Here is a 23,043-nt window from a genome sequence, read left to right on the forward strand (position 1 = left end):
GTTGCAGTTGGCCACAGGTTGTGGATGAGGACAGAGGTCCGCGGGAACAGAATCTGCCCAGAAAACCAATCAATAAAAGGAGTTTGAAGTGACGTTGATGTTTCATTCGGGAGCCCTTCCCTCAACATGAGGGTCCTTTCCTGACTTTGGATATTGAACACAGGCTGCTTGTTGCTAAAAGTTCAATATCCATTTTCCAGAGTTTCGGCTGCAAGAACTGGGCGCAATTACGCACGGCGAGTAGACTACCATGGCACCGATTTTGGATAGACGTGCTCCCGCTTTGCTCTTGGTCTGGAGCTATTGCGTCCTGGCGGACACCGCTTTTACGAACTTTACTTTGGACAACGAGTTCCACTCAAGTTTCATCCACCGTCGGCTGAAGAGCCAGGAGCGCAGAGAGATGCAGCGGGAGATCCTGTCGATCCTGGGGCTGCCTCACCGGCCGCGGCCCCACATCCACGGCAAGCACAACGCTGCCCCGATGTTCATGTTGGACTTGTACAACGCCATGTCCATAGTAGGGGACGAAGACAGATACTCCTACCCCTACAAGCCCGTCTTCACCACCCAGGGGCCCCCGATAGCCAGCCTGCAAGACAACAACTTCTTGAACGATGCAGACATGGTCATGAGCTTTGTCAATTTAGGTAGGTCCTTTTTTGTTTCAAAAAAGTTACATACAGCAAAACAAGCCCCCCGAGATTCACATGTACTGATTAGGCCACTAAAGTCACTATTTGGCACCAGCAGTCAGTCCAGTCAGTCTTAATTATCTCAATGATAATATGTTTGTAATATATAAAAAAAAACATACAGTTTGATTATGTGATTATTTTGTCAACAACTGAGACAGTGAGGTCAATAAAACAGAAATACAAATGAAAAACACACATTTGTGTTTTGACGTTTCTGTATCTGTTCACAAGTGCTCACCTGCAGCTCTGAATATTCTATGATTTATTGTTTGGGCTTCATTAGCAGGAAGAATATTTTTTCTCTCCCGTCTGTTGCAACTTGCTGCTTGTTTTCAGGACCCACCATAGGCATTTCAATCAAAGTGTCAAAGGTGACTTTATCTTTGCTACTTCACCTGTAGGAGCAGCACATGTTTTGTTACACCTGCATGCACACACAGGAGAACAGCACAATCACCATGTTTACGTACAACTAGGTTGCATTTTTCCGGCTAATACCCGCAGTGTCACATTCCAGCGTCCCTCGCTGTTAAACAGATGTGCAACCAGCTAATGTTCAGGTGCTGGGGCTGAGGATGATATACCATCTAGCAGCAGCTAATATGTCAACCATGTGTTATCTAAAGAATGAGTAAGTCAACAGCGGACTGGGTTCAAAGTGCACTGGGTCCTCCCTTCACTCTAATCTGGAGACATCCCTGTAGACCACAACATAATGGCAGTCAATGCAGATCTAAACTTAGTTTAGTTTCAGCCGAGTCAGCGAGGCCCTATGCAGTATGATTCCCTTCACTCCAATAGAACAGTTTTATTTAGAACTTGGTTGTTAAATGCTGTTCTCTCGACCACTGTGCTTTATCTAATTAGGACAATTGTATTGCTGTCCGCAACAGTCTGATGTTGCTCAGTGAAAATAAACAGCACATTAGCAGGCGGTGTCAGATATATGTATTGATAAAACACATCGTAATAATTCAATTTGCTTAGCAAATCACAGCAACTGCCCCACTTAATGTTCCAGATGAGTTGCTGTGTTTTATTTTAGTCTATTAACCTTTAGACAAAGTAGTTGGTGAAAATCTGAGCAAGGCTTAGGGTATCTCAAGTCCACCAGAATCTTATTGAAATACTGCAAGGAGTTGGAAGTGTAACATTAAATCCTGGACAGATCATTGTTGGAGTGTCTTGGCAAGAGAAAGGGAGGTGACACTGGTTCCTCCACTGCACTGTGTAATTACTGTGGGAGCTGCTGCATTGTGACTATTTCCGACAGGCTGTGACACAGATGGATTTGACCACAGAGACTCAAAGAGTCGCAAAGTCAAGGGCCTCGCAAAGTCGAGGGCCAAGGCTACGGCAAGCCTTCTGAAAGAAGGGAGCTTTTGAGAGACAAAGAAAGACCAGAGATGTCCATTTCTGCTGCAGGGATCATGCTACAAGCAGGCTGAAATTGTGAACAAAGATGGGTCACATCAGCCAGAGGGAAGATTTCTGTTGGAAAGTCACACTGCTTTCCTTAAGTCTTGTGGCTAATGCAATTACTGATGGCATTTGACTGGGTTGAGTCGACCTTGTGGCACATGTTCAGCGTCTCCACATATTTCACTCATTTGGATAAAAAGTGATCATTTGTTGAGCATTGTGCTGCATCTGTCAGCAAGACTCATTGCTGGGTTTCTCCCAAAGGGTCTCATGATGTAATCTCATCAAATTTGTGTCCCGGCGGTTTGATTCAAAACAGCAGATAATATGCAGTTTCATTAACTTTCACGTGAGAGAGAGGGAGAGAGAGAAAAAGAAAGAGAGAGAGAGATAGAGAGAGAAAGAGACAGAGTGAGTGAGAGAGAGAGAGAAGTAAATGATGGCTATCAAATGGATTGACTACTTCCTCTCCAAATTCCTTCCTTTCCACATTTGCTCGTTGTGGGTTTGTTTTCTTATTTAGCTTGTCTGAGCACAAAATGAGTGTGGCTTTTATTTAAAAACTGTCCCTCAGAGCTCTGCATGTCTCCATAACTGCCGTGCCAAGGTACATTAGTCAGACTCTGTGCACTGGTTACTGCTTCTTAAAAAGGCCTGTTTTCATGCGCCTGTTTGTATTTGTATCTAGCTATACTACACCATGAGCATATGTGATTTTGTTATTGGGACACCATTAAACTGCAGTGATATAATGGAAACTACCCCTGTGTTTAAAGTTTCCTCAGTCCACTAAGCCACCCAATGTATTCATATTGAAATAATACGATATGACTTTGTCTCTTATTTTTTTTCTGATTGTCACTCAACGGAGCTCATGCACTTGTTCAACACATTTGCTGTCAGCTTGTGTGAGTGTTCCAGACTCCAGTGCAACCTGCCAGGGCGGGTGTGGGCTTTGGGACGGACCCCAGGCCAGGGAGGACGTCCTCTCACTGAGTCACTTCAGTTTTTAAAAGCCCAGCTGTGTAAATGGCTTACAGCATACATGCAGAATGTACACTGCTACAAGAAACACAGGTCACCCAAAGCGCTGGGGCGTGTGCCGGACATGCCATGAGAGAACGCATAACACACATTCCCTGTCTCTGAAGATGGCAACAACAGCAAAGACAGAAAATGAAAATGAAAAAAGGTGCTTTTTTAACACTTACTTCTTGTCAACAATTGTAGAATTTTTTTTATCCATCCATCTGTTTCTCTGCCTGTCTATTTAGTTTACTCACACACACACACACACACACACACACACACACACACACACACACACACACACACACACACACACACACACACACATATATCCACTTACATATACACAACCCTTCTGTAATAAGTATTTAATGTAGTCCCAGCGGTCTCTGGCAGCATTAGCCCTCAGCCACCATGAATTAAGGCATTACCTCCTTAACAAACCACAGCTTCCAGGGCTTTTGGCTGCTGCTTTGGCCTTTGCTCAGCCACAGTTTAGTTTGTGTTAAACTCTCACAAAGGCCATCCAGTCAGTCAAACACTCACTAAAGTTTACCAAGGCCCAACATTAAATGCCCATGTACGCATCCCATACCGAAACAAGGGGCGGTGACTTTGACGTCTGCTATTTGCATCCTGGATGACTGAAACAGTGGCAGCATCATCACCTGTGTCTGTTTGTTTGTTGGTGTGGGAGGAAGGGGGTTGTAGTCTTTTACTGTAAAATGTTATCATGAGGTGTGTTAGTCACAGCTTCATTTGTTCCTGTGTTCTCTGCATGGAATAACATAGCCTTAGGTGAGTGCGAGTAAAAAGAGGCAACTCTGCACTGACATTAGGGTTAGCCCAACAATTAAATATAATAATTAATCCATGTTCAATTGAATCATATTGTGATGATTTGGTCTTTTTATGTTAATCTTCTACGTTAAAGATTAAGATCCATGTTGTTATTCAGATTTTTTTAATTGTCCACAAATCCCATGAAATGCCCAAATACCAACTACGTACATATTTTTATGTTACATAGCCTTTTCCATTTCTTAATACCTTCCATGTTCCCCACCCTGTTTGTGGCATTCTGACCCAAGCCTGTTGGTTCATAAAGAAAAGGTAAATCCTGTGTAAAAAAAGAAAGATTTGTGTTACACATTGATTAGGACCAGTTCATATTATGTTAATTTCACATCCTTTTACATGTTTGTGTAGATGTGATGTTCTTTTTAGATGTTCTCCTAGACATGGCTTGTCATTCTGTTTCCTTTCTCTGCCGTATGAGTCCCTGCCTGTGTAACAGTGAGGCTGTAAAGTGGTCCCTATGTCTGTGCATTCAGATTGGGTGCTGTTGTAAAGTAAAAGCATCTAAAAAGTGAACAGTAATTCACTGTAAAAAAAAAATAAAAAAAAATAAAAAAAGCTACCAGGGCACATATCTAATTGCTCAGTGGCCTGCTGCTGTTAATCTTCACCAGATGTGTAACAGTTCACTAAATGGAGTTGAAATACGGTAAACAAACAAAGAGCCACTGCTTGCTTTCTCTCATTGTTGCAATTTGCAAGATTGAATAGATTGTCATTATTTTCGCCAATTCAACCCATGTTGATGCACCATGGTGACACACGTTTTAGTAGTTTTATGTTCAATAAAACTTTTGTCTATTTATAACTAGTGAGCCCTTGAGGCTTTGATCAGGGAAGGGAGAGGCATCATACAGACTAGGCACGGTGAGTCACAGCACTAGCAGGTAATTACCCTCTGCGTTACCTAGGTGACCTGACAGGGCAACCACCTGGGCTTCCACCATTCATGGCCCTCCTGTCTACTCACATAGGAGCTGCCAAACAGTATTCTGCCAGTTCTCTCCACTTTATAGAACGTGTTAATATAGGAAACGTAATGGAGAGCGAAGAGGGGAAGAAATGTCTTAACTGCTAAATTAGTTTGGATTTATTAGAGGGCTTTGGCTCTCAAACAACATTATGTCACCGGCTCATGCACTTACTGCTGCATGATCGGAAGCAGTTGTGTCACACTACAGTCACGCAGCTGTAGTTTTATGGCTGAGAAAGCAGAGGAGCGGAAAGGTCTACACTTTTCATTTCAAGTGACTAGATCCAATATCTGTCCTTTTTTATTTTTTAAACATGCTCATATCTCCCCCCTCCCCCCTTTTCGCTCGCTCGCTCGCTCGCTCCCCACCTTTCCCTCTATTGCTCCTTGCATTCCTCTCCGCAGTGGGCTGCCCATGGTGCTGAGTTTAATACAGATGTTTCTCTCTGTCTGCAGGCCAAAGCAGCTGTGCAGAGGAACTTTATATTTTCCAACAAGTCCCCCTCATCTCTAACCTCCAACATCATGTCTGGCCCGGTCTCCAATCTGTCCCACACGCATGATCATCTGATACCAAATTTCCCTCCCTCTACCCTCACTGAACAAACAGTATTGATTATCACCGGCCTCCTCGTTTTAATTAGTTAGTTATCACGCGGTCCCAGCGGTGTTGTGTGGTGTTTGGTCTCCAACTTTCTGCTCTAGCCCTCACCTCCAGGGGGGTTTCAACCTTCCCATGCTTCCAGACATTAAACATGTCAACACTTTCTCAAGTTCTTTTGTGTGTTTTTCCACTCTCCACCTCTCTCTCTTTCACACGCACAGACACACACAGACACACACACACACACACACACACAGAGACACACACACACACACACACACACACACACACACACACACACACACACAGAGACACACACACACACACACACACACACACACACACACACACACACACACATTCATGCACACCGACACACACTTTCTCCGAACCAAAACCACAGCGGTACCTTCTTCTTTGCTTCATTTCACACTTTGTCTCTATGATAAACACACACATACACAAACACATTTGTTTTGTTTCCATCGTTGGTTAGATGTAATTTTGATGGATTTGTCCGACTCCAAATGTGTTTAAGGAGACTTCTAATTACACAAGGACCCAGAAAATTAAAACCCAAGTGTGTGTTGAAGGCTCGTCACCCCTCTGTGCGTGGCCTTGCACCGCCATAGCTTTCTCCCTCCCGTAGATTTATGTCATATGTCATCGCTTCTGTGTACGTTCCCATTGGACTATAAGCGTGCATGTGTATGTACATGCATGCTTACTATGTGTGGTAAGAACACACACACACACACACACACACACACACACACACACACACACACACACACACACACACACACACACACACACACACACACACACACACACACACACACACACACACACAGTTTTTTTTTACTCAAAAGGAATGTTTCTGGAGCTAATTAGTGTTATTGAGTGCATGTTTTATTGCCTTCTGGTGGACAGGGAGTGAGCAGAAGCAGAGGAATGTAACAGTTGGTACAGATTCCCGTTGGTACTGCCTTCCTGTCAGGTAATTTCTCTTAGCGTTTTCCTCAATTTGATGTATTTATGTCGAGGTCTGGTGTGTAAATAAATACCACAAATGGAGACAAATTATGTTTCAGGTGGCTTTACATAGTTGACAGCCACAGAGATCCGAGAAAATCCTTTCTCTTTTTCTTTCTTCCTTATATTATCTCTCGGATTCACCTGTTGAACCCAGGAGTTCAGAATGACATCTGGATGTACATAGCAGAGACTCTTTGCTCTTGGCCAGGCCAAGGCGCTTGCTGTGAGAGATGATGAAACACTCTGCGGGTGGGACTGGAGAATGTGGCGAGTGGTCAAAAGACCCAGATGTACTAAGCAGCAGGCGTCCTAGTTCTGATTCAATGATGGACGGACCGCCTTCACAGGAATGTTGGGATCATCTTGGTTTTTTAATAATTTGACTCTCTGACTTTTTCTTTCTGTCTCTCAGGACTGAGCTGCAAAGTTTGTGGTAAACTCACATGGATTTTCCCCCTAAACCCTATATGACCAGTCCAAAAAGTATACAGAAAGGGGAATCATTGATATATATATATTTAGGTAAGCTGTGATAATATGAAAAGTGAAGTCGATAAGAGCCTGCATGATAATTCCACCCGTTTAGCCACTTCTCTTTCATCCGGGTTGCTTTGGCTTTGCCTTATCAGAATGCGGCAGCACATGAAACTCCCCTGCACGTCTATGACGGCAGGTACCAAGCAGCGAAGCGGAGAGAGCTGATGTGGGCCAGAGCAAAGCCAGAGATCCCGGGACCAACAGCTCAGCTGCTGCAATAACAAACACAGCCCTCTTTGCTTGGTACTGGGGCACTGACAAGGCGCTGGGGAAAGGGAAAGGAGATGAGAGGAGATGGAAAAGAGAGGAGGGAAAAAGGAAAGGTGGATCATGATTTGGATGCCGTGCATTTATTTCCTTATTCATTTTTATCCTTGTGGGAACATAATGTGCTTCAGAACATTCGTGTTATGGAAGTTATGTGTTTGTGCATAGTAAAACACTATTTTGAAGCCACCTACCCTGCCCAGTGCACCAGCTGCACTGTGTGAAGTGTGTTTAGTTCTCAGAGCGGAAGATTGCGTTAGCGGAAGTCCATAACACTGACCAGATTCCTCACTAGGCTTCAACTGCCAAATCAAAGCTTGTAAAAAGCCAAGCAACAACTGTATGCTAGTGTTTTTATGGCAAGTGATGGAATTCCGTGTCTGTACACTACATCATGGAGTATGAACTGCATGTGGCAGGGTTTTTTCTTATTTAGGCAAGCAAGCAGCTGTTTTGCGCATGTGTTTTCTACACAGCTATTTGGTTTAGTTTAAAAAAGCAGTAACCAAATAAACAACAAGTTGTTGGGGTGCAAATGTGCTCTTCATGTGTGAGATGTATCTACAGTAGATGCACCCTAAATGCCACTCTAGGGTGCAGGAGAGACAGAAAAAGGGTGTATTTAGACACCGTGTCGACAAATCTGTGTGTCTTTGTGCCAATGTGTGTATTGTATGTGAATTTTTCCTGAGGTCTATAATAAGAGGCGGCTTGGCTGGTCCAGGAGGGTGTGGCCCCTGCGGCCGCAAAATTAAAGAACATAAAAGCGAAGGGGGGATGAGGGGAAGAATGAGAGGGGGAAATGAATGGCTGTGGTACAACGTCTCCGAGTTATTTTATCCTTCAGTTAAGAGGAAGTGCAGATGGTTACCGTGGTATCAGCACAGAGAGATCCCTCGATGATTGGCACAAATCTCTCTCTGCACGCCTTCCTCCCTTGTTTCTCTCTCTCAACACATCTTATCAAGCCACAGAACAATGAAGGCTGAAGATTTAGGATGTGGTTTCTCTGTTCACTGTAACCTTTCGCTAATGTGCAATCACTCTTGAGGGAAAACGATGATGTCTAATTTCCGAGATGACTCAATTTGACCTGCGGGCCTTTCAGTCATTGTAGTGTGGGCTCTTTAGATTTGCCACTTTCGATTTCAGTCAAGGAGAGGTTGATCCAAATACTAAAGGTAAAGACATTACAAAATAAATAAATATAAAATGACCTAATTTCTCACCTAGCACTGATGGTATTGAAGACATTGCACTTGTCGAGTAGTGTTACCTTTAGAGCCAAGGTGCTGTAGCTTTTTCCCCCCAGTTGTTTCCAAGTATTTATGCTAAGCTAAGATACACAGCTGCTGACTCCAGCTTCATGTTCAACAGGCGTACTGTATATAGGAGAGTTTAGCTCCGTAAAGCCCACAGAGAGACTTTTACAGTCTGACACATTCCTGTGAGTTCCAGGCTGTTGCCTACCCAGTATAAATCTCTGGCCCATGATGCCCAGTCAAGCGTGAGCTGGAACCCAGCACTGTAGTTTACGGGTGCAGACAGCGAGCATGTTTGATGGCAACAGCCAGCTAAAGGGGGAAAGAGAGAGGTCACCAAAGCTGCTGGGAGTATTTTCTGAGAGCTCTTGATTGCCTTCAAGCTAGAGTAGCCAGGAAGGTTTGGTTTGACCGCAAGTCTTAAATGTAAAGACTCTTCTTCCTGTGGTTGTGGCTGCGCCTACTGCTTGCTGCTTGTGCCCGTGACACACACACACACACACACACACACACACACACACACACACACACACACACACACACACACACACACACACACACACACATGCTGTAGTGTGTTAATGACGGCTAAGCGTGTGTAAGTTATAGCTTGAAACTCTGCTGACCCTTTCCCAGGGAGCCGGTGCTGTCAGGAACCTACAGCAGCACAAATACATCTCACAGGCATGATGTCATTAGAAGTTGCCAGTGGGCAGGAAGTTTCCTAACGCGGTAATCGCCCTACTGTGGGTAGTCCACCGGTATACCCAAGAGATCAAACCCTCTTTACTCTTTATAGGATAAACATCTTGAGCAATCTGCCCCTTCCTTGCACTCGTTTCTCCCCCCTCCTGTCCTTTTAGTATACGGAAACTATGACTTACTTGTTCCCAGTAGTGTGCTTAAAACATTGTTGGGTTAAGAGCAACAGAAAGAGAAGAGATCATTATGCTGCATCAATCAAAGGCATGAGTGTTACAGTCCTATGGGGGGGGGGGGGGGGGGGACCAGTTTGTAAACGCTACCATACTGAGAAATACAGAGTTTAGTGGAGCTGATAGGCTTAATCAACTTTATGTCAACTAATTTGGGCAATGGCTTGAGTGTAACCGTCATCCATTTACATGAAAAAGTTACGCACTATAGCTTTAATGGGCTCTACATGATGGGACGCAGAATGACGTGCAGTTAAGGGTGGCACAGTTATCTCAAGAGAAAGTGAAGGTGGAATGAGAGGGTGGGGGTGGGGGTGAGGGTGAGGGTGAGGGCTTAAGCTTTCGGTTGACCCTCCCCCCCTGCAGAGCAACGGAAGTGTGGACTGGACTGAAAGGTGTGAGGGTGCCGAACAGACACTTGGGCTAATGCAAGCCGTCAGGTTTGTCCGCTGCTGCTCCGGAGCCCGAGGTGTTGGAAAAGTGTCTTAGGTCCAGAGGCCCAAGGAGGGAACAGGGGGAAAGGGAGGAGAGAGGGGGAGAGAGGGGGGGGGGGGGCAAGAGTGAGGAGAAGGAAGAGAGAGACATGATTTAAATGAAAAAAAATAAGGCTGGTGATATTCTGTATTTTTGTTATTGCCTATAAAGTTCCATTTTAAAACCAAAACCAACAGTGCATTCATTTCAATACTTTTCAGACTCCCACAGCTTGTCCGTTGATCTCAGCCCTCAGGCCGTTTCTTTCTATTAAAGACATGAGTGGGTAAAATGGTTTACTATTTAAATGTATGATTTACGATTGGGAATTTTTCTTTAGCAAAGCTGAGGAGTTGGCTCACGAGCAAGCCTTTTACAGCAGCAGAACAATGTGTGTGGCATCCACCCACCACAATTAACACAAAACTAAATGGACTGGATTTATATATCGCTTTAACTCAAAGCCTCAACTCTAAGAGCTTTACAATGCTCTTCTGCCTCTCATTATACAGTGAAGGCGGCTACTATGCATGCAGTGTGCTGGCCAATCATGGCCTGTGGCAGGAGCTGGGGTTCAAAACACAAACCCTGTATGATTGTTCTAACTCATGAGCCACGGTCATCCTTGTTTGAACATGCCAACGTCCATAGTAATAAAGAAACATGTCACTGAGTGCACAGTGTGGCTCATTATTATGTTGTTTAATTTTCTTTGGCAAACCTTCACTAGGTTTGGTTACAAAGAGGACTGTATGATCAGTTCATTGGTTGTATCCTTTTACGACAGTCAAATATTGAATGTAGCAAGGCACAAAAGATTTGTTATATGATATCAAGCTAACACATGCTATTTAGAAAAAGAATAAAAGCTAAATAAAATGATATCCAGGCTTTACAGGATTGATTGAACCTCAAATAACTGTAGGGTTTAGCTATTAGCAGGCACAGAATCCCGGTAGTGGTGGACATGATAAGGAAGCCATATGCTTGGTGGGAAGCATAAATCTTGAAAGATGCTAACACAGTGTTCATATGGTAGAATCCCTCTGGTTGCCAGGTGCATGGTACAGGTTTAGAGGATGGAGAAGTCATTATCATCCGAACATCTTGTGTGTGGCCTGCACAAGTCAAATGTTGTGGGATAACTGTGCAGCATCAGCAGATTGTATAAAAAGCAAATCGGATGTCGGACCAAACGATAAAAGCAGCTCACTGTGTTGTGTGTGCTTGTGTGTGTTTGTCTCTTCGCATCTGTGCCTTGTTGCATCTCTAATTATGGATTACAGAAACCCATAATGATTGTGTTACCGTGCTGTGACGCACAAGATCGTACACATCACAGGAAATACTTTTGCGATAGTTGTTTGTGTGGAGTATATGTGCGTGTGTGTGTGTGTCTGTGTGTGTGTGTGTGTGCGTGTGTGTGTCTGTGTGTTTCTGTGTGTGTGTGTGAAGAGAAGCAACTAACCGGCTTCTCCGAATGAAGGGCTCTTTCGCCATGTTTGTGGTGGGTGTGTGTGTGTGTGTGTGTTTGTGACACAGGTGGGGCGATGGCTACTCACTTCCTCCCACAGGAAGTCATAAATGCACCCGCTTGGCTTTGACTGTGACTCTTTCCTTCATCTAATGACTGCCATACTGCCATAATGGCCTGTGGGAGAAAGCGAAAAGAAACTGAGACCAAGGCAGAATCATGGCGGAGGCGACACTCATTTTCGCCCAAACTCTAGAGATGACATTAATGCATTTCGAGGAGTGGAAATGGAAAGCAGCGCGAGAGAAATAGCTAGTGTGGGAGTTTCACAGCAGCACCCAGCTGTTCTCATAAGCAAAGATAAAGAGTTTTTACAGTGTAGGGGCGGGTGGCTGCTCCCGAGGCTAAAGAACAGGTCTGGTTTTCTCCCCAGAGGGAGTGCACCTGCACTGGGCTACAAGAGGAGGGAGAGGTCCCTGATGTGGTATAAGAATAAGCAGGCCCTGGAGCAGAGCAATATTAAAGAGAAATGAGAATATGTGAGTGGGTACAAAAAACATTTTGTTATTGTTCCCTGGATGGGATTAGAAAATCAAATCATGTGGTCATATCACCGTAGTGTGATCTCAGTGAAAGATAACACTATGAAGTTACTGCACAGGATTAATATAATATGCTAGTACACTGGTTTCCAAACTCAGGGTGCCAAAGATACATCTGAGGGGTCACACGATTATTAAAGAAATCTAAAATAACTTTTTAAAATGTCAGTTATACAAGTTCTCTCTTTTTTACTGACTGTATTTCCTGTTTTATTGGACACCTCTTAAGTTCAGTTTTTAGACCTCTGTGAATCGTTTAAGTTACAGTAAGCGATCTGATAAGAAAAAAATATATAAGTGGATGACGTTTTTACAATTATGCACACAGTCAGTCAAGGACAAAAGCTGTGAGGATGTCATGGCTGCTTTGCTGTAAGGGGTCACCTGCCAAAAAGGATGGGAACCATTTGGTTAGATTATACAGTTTAAAGTAGAGTCAAGGCTGAATTTGTGTGTGTGTTTGTGTGTGTGTGTGTGTGTGTGTGTGTGTGTGTGTGTGTGTGTGTGTGTGTGTGTGTGTGTGTGTGTGTGTGTGTGTGTATGTGTGTGTGTGTTTGTGTGTTTGTGTGTGTGGTGAGCTCTCCAGGTGTAGTCAAAGACCATGCAGACAACTCCCTTGAGCATTTTACTTTTTTTGCAGTAGACTGTAATGTCAACAAGCTCAGAGCTATATATGAGGGTGAATTGGAGAGTGGGGGGTCGCTGAAAGAACCTAATTGATATAGCAGTCCACGGAGCATGATTGGTACAAGTGTGGGCATAGAAGTGGGTCTGACGGAATGAGAAAAAAAGGTAATGAAAAAGTTATGGGCTGTGGGAAAAGTGACGTTGAATTGATACTGGTAAGTCCACGTCATCTTGAACTCCATTGTTTTCAGGGCCAGCTTTTTAAACCAGTCCAATGTGTATACCCATACCACATAGAGGACAATGGCAGCCTAAAGCTAGGGCATGTAATGGCCAACAGAGAGCAGGGCTGTCCCGCATTGAAGAGTAATTAGATCCTTTCTTTACTCCTGCTCTGGCCAATCATCTCACAGTGCTGCCTTTGTATAATGTCCTTCAGCAACTGGGTTTAATAGAGACATAAATGAAAGGGGGATGTAGTAGGGGAAAGAGTCCACCCGGGGAACTACATGAGAGGGAAGACGGGAAAAACAGGGCAGAGGAAGACAAAGAGGCAGGTGTGCAGTGAAAGAAATAACACCGTACGAGCTGTGCAGTGAAACACGCATAACATTTACATCATAGCATGCTTGTATTACTGACAGCTGTATGTAAGTATGCTGTCAACAGAAATTCTTTTGAATTGTAATTCTTTTTTCTTTTCTTTTTTAACACTGCTAAAGCTGTGCAGACTTCAGAGGCGGTGGACTCTGAGAGAGGTATTGAGCAGCAATGGAAGGTCGATGGATGGCTGCTGAGAACGGCAGAGGGAGGGACGGCTAGACAGGGCTTTTTCTCTCAAGTTGAATTATTAAAACTCTGGTTATCCTTTGCCTTTTCATCTAACATCAGCATCTGGTCAAGATTTGAATTTTTGATTAGTCCAATACTTTTATGGTCCATGACAAACTTCCCATGACACACACATTAACCTCAGCTGTACTTAAAACAAAAAGTAAGATGCTAAACTTCGATGGTAAAAATGGTTTACACTTTACCTGCTAAACATCGGCATGTAAGCATTTTAATTGTGGGCCTTTTAGCATGCTGATTTTAGCACCAAGATTGGGGCAATGCTGCAAAGCATTTTTAAATGTTGGTTTAGTCTGATTGATAACCCCAAACCCAAAGATATTCAAAATGCAATTGTAGAACATCATTTGCATTGCATTTTGTTATCTCTGGTTTATGTAAATGCTACGTAAATAAGGAAGGGAAAGAGCCCCTTTATTTGATTTTTTTTAGCTTGACTTTAAGATGAATTAAGTACAAGAACTGTTGTCAATTAATTTTTTGACTATTAATGAATCAACAAATAATTTGTTTCAGCAAACAGCTACAGTATATGCTATATAGACAGCAGGGTTGAGAGAGAGAGAGATAGATAGAGAGAGAGAGAGAGAGAGAGAGAGAGAGAGAGAAAATAAATGCTTGATGGCGATATGTCATTGGGCCCTGCGTGATAATGTACCATTTTTATGTGTTTTTTTTGCAAGCGTACAAATCATTGAGTCCTTACTGTATCTGTTTGTATAATGTATTGATTGATGTTTGTACATATGGGGGGTCTGTCTGACAGTTGATGAAGAGTGAGGTGGGAGGGTGAGAGACATGGAGATGATGAGAGACAAGGTGGCTGACCCCCGGGACCTCCTGCCGGGACATGAGAGGAGCGGGGTCAGGGGGGCCACGTCCATGGGGGGGTAGAGGAGGGGTACGCAGAGCTGGGATGTGGGGATGGGGATGGGGATGGGGGGAGGGGGGGTACACACCAAACATGGGGCCCAAATTCATGAGAACCAGATGAAGGGCAGACAGGATGACTCTCTGGGGCTATGAGAGGAAGAGAGCAAGAGAGAGAGAGAGAGAGAGAGAGAGAGAGAGAGAGAGAGAGAGAGAGAGAGAGAGAGAGAGAGAGAAGAAAGGGACTCATAAAGCTGTCAGAGTTCGCCTGCATCTCTCTATCATTGGCTCAGGGTGTGCGCCAGATGCATTGCTTCTTAGCGCAATAGCCCTCGTGAATGTTTCAATCATAAGCCCAACATGTGTACTGCATATCTTATAGATGTTTTTAATCTGTGGGACTGACTCTGACAAGCAGTGTCAGCTCCTTGACCTGAAGTTGGGCCCCCAGAGAAAGAATGTATTAGTCTTGATAGGAAATCTGATATTTACTTTTTTTCTTTGGCCTCTTTTGCATACATATGTTTTGTTTCTCTGTAAGATGCAACTCGGTATCACGCAGAAACATTTTTCTAATTTCACATGAAGCCAATTTACCCCTCTGTGTCTCTCCCTGAACACATTTCTGTATCCATGCTGGCCAATGTGTAGGTGGTGGGTTACATGCGTATGTTTGACCATTTTCATCTTCCACTTATATATTAATATATATCTATTTATATTCTGCAGTGGAGCATGATAAAGAATTCCTCCCAGTGCGGCGGCATCACAGAGAGTTCAGATTCGACCTATCGCGGATCCCGGAGGGCGAGGCGGTGACGGCGGCCGAGTTTCGTATGTACAAAGACTTCATCCACGAACGTTACGAGAACGAGACCTTCCGCATCAGCATCTACCAGGTGTTGGAAGAACACTCTGATAGGTGAGCCCCTGTTTTATGGTTACAGCCGTCATTTACTTCAGTATTTACCTGTCTGCCCATTTCTTTCTGTGATACTTCAAAATGTCTTTGTGAAAAAAAGCCCTATTGTTGATCATTCATTTGATTAATGGTTAATATTGGATGCTCATAGTGAATTACATCACCTTGGGAACTTGTGATTTGTGTCAGGCCTTTTTCATTGTTTTAGTGGACGATTGAATCATTAAGAAATCGACCCATTTATCAGTCATTAAAAAAAATAGCATTAGTCAGGAAGTTGTGTCTGATCAGAACAGGTCTAAGCCCCACCTCTCTCTATGCTGGCTGCTCCAGAAGGTGTATGTGACAGGAGAATGGCCCGTGTGCCTGCTCTCTTCGACCCCTCCTAAAGGTTTCTGTTGTCCAGAGGGGAACAACACACTCATTTATCCCTTTCGCCAGAGACGGGCCTGGGTACATGAATGAACCAGAGCTGTGTGACACACTATCTGCCCAGTCAGAAAATAGGTCGGGATACATGAATGGCCACACACACAAGAACAAGGGATTTTAGTCTCCGATGGCGAAAGAGTAAAAAAAATCCAGAGTTCAATGTTGGACAATAGCACTGGCTTGGATATGCACTATTTCACCCTGTTACTTTTCACACAGTTTTTTCCTCTCTCTCAGCTGTGTTTTTTTCTGTACCTCTCGCTCTCTCTCTCTCTCTCTTTGGCTTTCTGGCTCTCCCACAAAATTCCAGCCAGTGATGGACTGTGTGTAGTGTGTGAAAGGACCGGTCATTTATAAAGCCATTATTGTCAATTAAGAAAATGAAGTGTTCCCCTGGGCCTCACCATCTGGAGCCCTCCCCACCTCCCTCCCTCCCTCCCTCCCACCCTCACCTGCTTGCTCCTTCTCTTTCTTGCTCCGTCTCTCTTTTTGTTTCACTCTGTCACACTCCTCCAAATCTCTCTCTCTCTCTCTCCACTCCATTACTTAGCGTTGCGCTTCGCTCACTTAAGTTTACGCTCTGCCACATGGTTTAGCATATCTTTTGTAATTGTGCATATAATCCCTGTTGAATTATCTCCATATCTCACTTTAAGTATGAACTTATATGTGTTCTGTGCCATCTCCAGGGAGTCAGACCTGTTTTTGCTGGACTCACGGGTGATCTGGGCAGCAGAGGAGGGTTGGCTGGTGTTTGAAGTGACAGCCACCAGTAACCACTGGGTCCTGCACCCTGGCAGGAACTTGGGTCTACAGCTGGCCCTAGAGAGCACAAATGGTGAGTGTCACTCAGACCGCTATCTTCCCTGGCATGTAAGAAGTCACAGGTGGTTTATGTGGTTTATATGTCAGGGTATGACGTGTTATGCAAAGAGATAGACAGTTGAAGGTGAAGAAAATACAAACGAGGCCAAACAATCTGTTGAATTATTCCCTGGGTGTACACAGCAAAGATAACTCAAACCCTGCTCCTCGTCATTCACTATCAGTCATTCATCCCCAACCTTATCCGTAATACCCTCATCATCATTAGAAGCCATGCAGAAAATACACTGCGTTAGCCAATAAGATAACATCTCTGCACAAGCCTTGGATGTTAGTCAGCAGAAAACTTTATCAACAAACAGTGTGAAGCACAACAGCATGTTTGAGAATATTATCTCCCACAGGATGGCAGGATGTTACATGTTAGGTGAACAAAACAGACACAGAATTGCCTTCATGTTATGGGAGGGGAACGCTGTATCTATGAGTGTGTGTTTCTGTGTTGGATCGGGTATAAAGGGTTATGGGTGAACATGTACAGACAGGCGCACGGGACGTCCCGTCGCCAGCGGCGACCAGAAGCCTTGATTTACCACCAGACGGTGATCAGACACACATTCTTCTGTGTGAGAACTAGATATACACTGCTGGAGTTCACATGCTACAACACACCCACACACGCTCACACACAAACACCAGTAGAGAGGCTTTGATGTTCAGTGCTACATTTGTTCTTGGCATTTCAGAGGTGGAGAAGGGACAAGGAAGAGGGGGAGAGGAATTCACAGGGGAAATTCTACGTTGTAAAACCTAATGCTGAATTGATGCATCAGTAGTGGGTTCGGTGTGGAAAGAGAAGACCACACACATGGAAAATAAACTCTTAACAAAGGCACACATCTATTCGATTTGAAAAACATTCCCTTTCTCCTTACACAGCACCCTGTATGAATAGAATCTAGCTTTCTGAGATGCCTACACCTGTTGTACCACTTTCTCTGTCTCCCCCCACAGGAGAGAGCATCAATCCTCGTGTGGCAGGGCTGATTGGCCGCAGCGGGCCTCAGAATAAACAGCCCTTCATGGTGGCCTTCTTCAAAGCCACTGAGGTGCACCTGCGAAGCATCCGCTCTGCACCAGGGGGTGCCAAACAGCGTAACCCCAACCGCTCCAAAGGGGCAAAAAGCCAAGAGGCACTCAGAGTGGCCAACATTGCAGGTAAACATGCACAGCGTGTGTCGTATACACAGCCAGGGCTGATTTATGATGTTGTGTTGAGCGTACTCCTGGTTTAGTGGTCAGCCCATTTGAGAATCCTCATTATTTTGATAGTACAAGTACAAAAACATTCAGTGTGTGTACTCAATCCACAAATATGCAATACTGTATATCCGGAACTGACTAGAATATGCCATTGGAATTCATGGGATTCTTGTACAATTCTTGCTATGCATGCTCATCTCAGGGCCTTTGTTTTAGAGGTGTGAGAGGGCTGTGTTTATGTGAAGCGCTGAAACATTAGACTGTAATGCCTGAGCTTCAAATGTCCCTCCGCTGTCTTTGTTTATTTACACAAGCATTACGGAGCAGTCTGGGCCAAGTTCCTTGCATGGAGGTAAGGGAGAGCAGGCTTTTATGGCAGAACACATCTGCGGGCAAACTGGGGCCACAACACACATGGTCCAAATGGGCCTGTTTGGAACGTTGGATGATGAGAACCAGTCGCTCATGATCATTTTCCAATGTGAGCCACTTTGGAGAAGTAATGTACCACAGAGCCCCAGAGGTCACCCAGAGAAGGGAGAGAGATACCGCTAGATAGAAAACAGATTTTTCTTTTTTCACACACAAATGGGGTAAAAGGGGAAAATAAATGTTGAAATGAGTGGAAGGAAAGTGCAGAGAGAACAAGTAAAGAATTGAGTTGTGGAAAAATGGGGCGAGCCTACTCTGTGTGCACATCTGTTTCATCAGTGGAAACTCAAAGCCCAACAGAGTGACCTCTAAGCAGGGTGGCCCATTCATTTTCGAACAATTACCAAACTGCTGCTGCTATGTCTGGTGGTGATTTACTTCAGCCTTTGTTTAAATGTTAAGGTTTTTCTGTGAGCGTACTCACTGTGTTTAGGCCTGTTCTTTATCATCTCTGCTCAATTGGGGTCTGACTACAGTAAATAGTTTCTCTGTTAGCTAAATGGCCCAATTAGACATGTAGAAGATGTGTCATTTTCTCTGTCTTTTTCTGTTCTGCCTTCTTCCTCAGAAAACAGCAGTGCTGACCAGAAGCAGGCGTGTAAGAAGCATGAGCTCTACGTCAGCTTCAGAGACTTGGGGTGGCAGGTACGGAAAGCATTCCTCTCCCAGGTAGCCAAGATTTGCTTGGCCCGACAGAAGCCTAGCTGGTTGCCTGGTTACCTGTGCTGGTCTTATCCAATTATTCTGATTAATGACACACTAGAATCAATCACACATACTACTTGAGCCCAAGGGTGTCATTTCCACGGGGTGGGGGAATCCACCGCACTTGTGCAGTTTCAACTTGGTGTATTCACTAAAATATCTCCTCCATACTGTCCAGCTGCCAGGCAAGATGTGTTCTTTGGTAAATTTCATCTATCGATTTTTCAGTATTTTTCAAGTTAAATGTTTCAGTGTCAGTCTGTTCGTCCTGCAAAACAAGCAATTTCAAAATATTTCAACTTGGGCATAAAAATTCTAAGAATTCTTAGAATTGTTTACTATTCTTTGAAATTTTATCGGTAGAGCAATAAATCAATGAATATAGAAAATAGCAGATTAATGAATAATAAAAATGTGTATCGAACCAAAACATATAATTCTAATTCCGATGGTTTTGTTGGACTGACATTGGCTCGAAAATGCAAGAAATAGCTTTCACATTGATCCCAGTGTTTCAAACAGTGCAGCATGCCTCCCCAGAGAGTTGCAGAAGAGGTGTCAACATGAGAGACATGAGGCAAAAATAGTGAGAGAAGTGAAAGCCTGGGATCGAAAGGGACAGTTGCATGCCATTGCTCTTTAAAAAACAGGAACTTCAAGCTATTCTGGATAGTCAACAGTAATTGAGGAGAGCAATGGTTTGCAACGTTCAGGGCATAATTGCCACAATTTGCAGAAATAATCAAACTTTTTCTCTGAGTCTTGCCTCAATCAAATCTGAACAAACAGCCATCATACAAATTCTTTAAGACTCAGTGTGACACTTTTTTGTCATTACTGATGTCCACCACAAATAAACATCTATGTATATTAGCTTAGGAGTAACGGAAACACAGTCTTCAGTGACAAAGTAATGCAGTGATAGTTGTCTATACATCCATGGGGACACTGCAAACAGGCCTAAGTCGGCATAGTTTCAGTGGTGATGTAACATGTGTTTTCATGGCCTACCACCAGCTTGAGAGCTGCTAACTGGACCTGATATTAAGCCCAGGCAAGCCTTAGCAGCCAGATCTTTATATACTGTATATTACAACCTAAATGTGTCCCGTCTCCGTCCCCACTCTCAGGACTGGATCATCGCTCCAGAGGGATACGCCGCATACTACTGCGAGGGAGAGTGCGCCTTCCCGCTCAACTCCTACATGAACGCCACAAACCATGCCATTGTGCAAACCCTGGTAAGTAACCATGAACGCAGGGAACACAAACCCCAGCAGTCATGTCAAGAGTCTAATCATCTCATCAACTGTCAAGACAATGTAGCCGCTGATATGTAGCTACTGTATTTAACCAACTAAAATCACTGCGGGTTGGCGTTTTTCAGAACAGACTTGGTAGGAATCGAATCTAATATTCCTATTATGTTTTAACAAGCAGGGGAGAACGAGGTAATGTGAGACAAAGGGTAATGTGAGACACCCCCTGTATCTAGGCACTGGAACACATTTGTGGTCATGTGAGCATTATGTTGTCAAGCCCCTCCCATTTCCCCTTGGCCATGAAGGAGAGGACCTCATGGTGCTGTTGTAAGCATGTTTTTTTCAGAAAAATATTATTTTTGCATGTAAAAGTAATTGTTCTTGCTGTCAACTTAATCAACTGTTGTGCCAAAGCAAATTGAATCAGGTAGTACAACTTCTATCATACATGTTGATGAACTACCAACATATGAAACCATGTGATGATGCTAACTGAAGATTAGCCTGAATTGCCAAGAGAGGTAGTGGTGGGGTAAAGTGAGACAAATTATGTGGGGTAAAGTGAGACAGTGTCTGTGCCCTCTTTTATTGAATCCATTATATATAAGGTAGCAAGGAGACTAGTTCGACTAGAGACAATGTGGGCCAATTTCTTTCCTTGAAGGTCAATGTACAGAAGTTCAGTAAACAGGGAGTGTTGCAATCTAGAACTTTCACCACTAGATGACGCCAACATACACCTTAACTTCACACTGCACCTTTAAAAGTAAACTGTAATCAGTGATATTACACAGGATAAGGTCAACATTAAAAAAAAAGACTATGATGCTGCTCTGATTCCCCCCCTTCACTTCAACTCGGTGTATGACCCTGTGTGATACATCCTTTTGAACCGTTTGTCAGTATTCATTCTTAGTGTAATGATGAATTTCAACATTCTGAATTTCTTTCGACTCTTTCCAGGTTCATTTTATCAACCCGGACACGGTCCCCAAGCCTTGCTGTGCACCCACACAACTCCACGCCATCTCAGTCCTCTACTTTGATGATAGCTCCAATGTCATCCTCAAGAAATACCGCAACATGGTGGTCAGAGCCTGTGGCTGCCACTAGACGGTCGGCTAGCGTCTTCACACAGAGACACACACATTTGCACACAGACACACACACACACACTGACTTTGCTGACATTATATATACAGTATACATCTTATTACACACGCAGACACATTCACACACACACACACCCACACACACACACACACACACACACACACACACACACACACACACACACACACACACACACACACACACACACACACACACACACACACACACACACACACACACACACACAGATACGAGTAGAGAGGGCTTTAAATTAATACAAAATGTAATACAAAACCTTGTACACATATCTCTTCGACATTCTGAGAGTGCGGAAGAAACTGTTGATACAATTTCAAGGTGAATTAAACATGATGTTCTAGTGGCTCAACAGGAATTTTCAATCAGCTTTTAGACTCCATGCCACTACACACACACACACACACACACACACACACACACACACACACACACACACACACACGTTTGTGCTTTCTACTGTGTATACAAGACATAAAAAGCAGTGATTGTACTGTATATTCATTCACAGTCAACAATCTTTCGTTTATTTCAATAATTGTTATTGTAGTTCATTCTTTAACTGTAGATTTGATTATATATAAATATTTTATGACTGAGAGACCCAGATGGATGTTCTGAATTTCTTCTATGTTCGATGCCGTGTAAATAATTGTGTTTTTTTTTCAAACAAAGCAAAAGTGTATTTATTTCCTGGAATGTCACTTGGGTTTGTGTGTGTAATGCTGAATGTTTTTTTCACAAAAGAAATACACACAAAGCCTGCAAAAATGAAAAAACAAAGTCAACAGAAATCTACTTTGACGTGACAGTCGAGATCAAACACACCTCTCTCTGCCTCATGTGTACATGTACGCTACACACTGAGGGTGGGGGACAGTTTATGACAACCTGGACACGTGCATATGTCTACATGTTTCATCAGTCAAAAAGCTGTTACATAGCCTACACCGGACGCCCATTTTTATAGCAATGATCAGCCGAACTACCAAGAGTTGAAGAAGCATCTTGTTCTAGGTTGTGGACATTTTCAGGTTTATATTCCTCTGCTGTAATACAATCTGTCATATTTAAAAGGTCTATTTATTGAGAGGTGGCCAAGATGTTCTGCAGTGTGTGTCCTATTCTATGTCAAACCATGTTTTACTGCTGAACTGGTACAACAATAAAAACTGGGAGAAAAGCAACAAAGCCACCACCTTGTGTTGTTTCATCTAGATGAAAAGCAGAATTGAATTGAGAACTTTCATACACAATCTTGCACAAATATGTGCCTGGATAGTAGATACATGGTTTACCAGCTGACCTGAGATCTGACACAGAAGTTTCCACCTTCAAAAGCAATCTGAAATCTTTTTCTGTTTTCTCAGCCTCATGATTAGTTACTGTGTGTGCATTTCTGTGTGTGTGGTTTCAGCCTGTGGGGTGGATGTGGTTTTTGTTCTGGCTTCAGGTGGGTGGATGTTTGCACATCCACTTTAAAGTGAAGCACACTGAGTAATAAAATGTGCTACAAATAAAAGGGTCTCAA

The 23,043-nt window shown here is 43.6% G+C and overlaps 1 protein-coding gene across 1 annotated transcript; it reads left to right on the forward strand.

Moving 5' to 3' along the window:
* Window positions 1-22,995, forward strand: bmp7b (bone morphogenetic protein 7b). The gene is made up of 7 exons (XM_080030886.1): window positions 1-650; window positions 15,252-15,444; window positions 16,566-16,714; window positions 17,716-17,919; window positions 18,965-19,041; window positions 20,232-20,342; window positions 21,327-22,995. The coding sequence occupies exons 1-7, from the start codon at window positions 251-253 to the stop codon at window positions 21,474-21,476; spliced, it is 1,284 nt and encodes a 427-aa protein (XP_079887012.1). The 5' UTR covers window positions 1-250; the 3' UTR covers window positions 21,477-22,995.
* The last annotated feature ends 48 nt before the right edge of the window (window positions 22,996-23,043 follow it).

This window comes from Ammodytes marinus, assembly GCF_949987685.1.
Source record: "Ammodytes marinus genome assembly, chromosome: 7".
Classification (NCBI taxonomy): domain Eukaryota; kingdom Metazoa; phylum Chordata; class Actinopteri; order Uranoscopiformes; family Ammodytidae; genus Ammodytes; species Ammodytes marinus.

Coding starts and splice junctions, on each gene's coding strand:
- bmp7b (XM_080030886.1), top strand. CDS start 251: ATGGCACCGATTTTGGATAGACGTGCTCCCGCTTTGCTCTTGGTCTGG. Junction 15,445..16,565: donor TTGGAAGAACACTCTGATAG/GTGAGCCCCTGT, acceptor TGCCATCTCCAG/GGAGTCAGACCTGTTTTTGC. Junction 20,343..21,326: donor ATGCCATTGTGCAAACCCTG/GTAAGTAACCAT, acceptor GACTCTTTCCAG/GTTCATTTTATCAACCCGGA.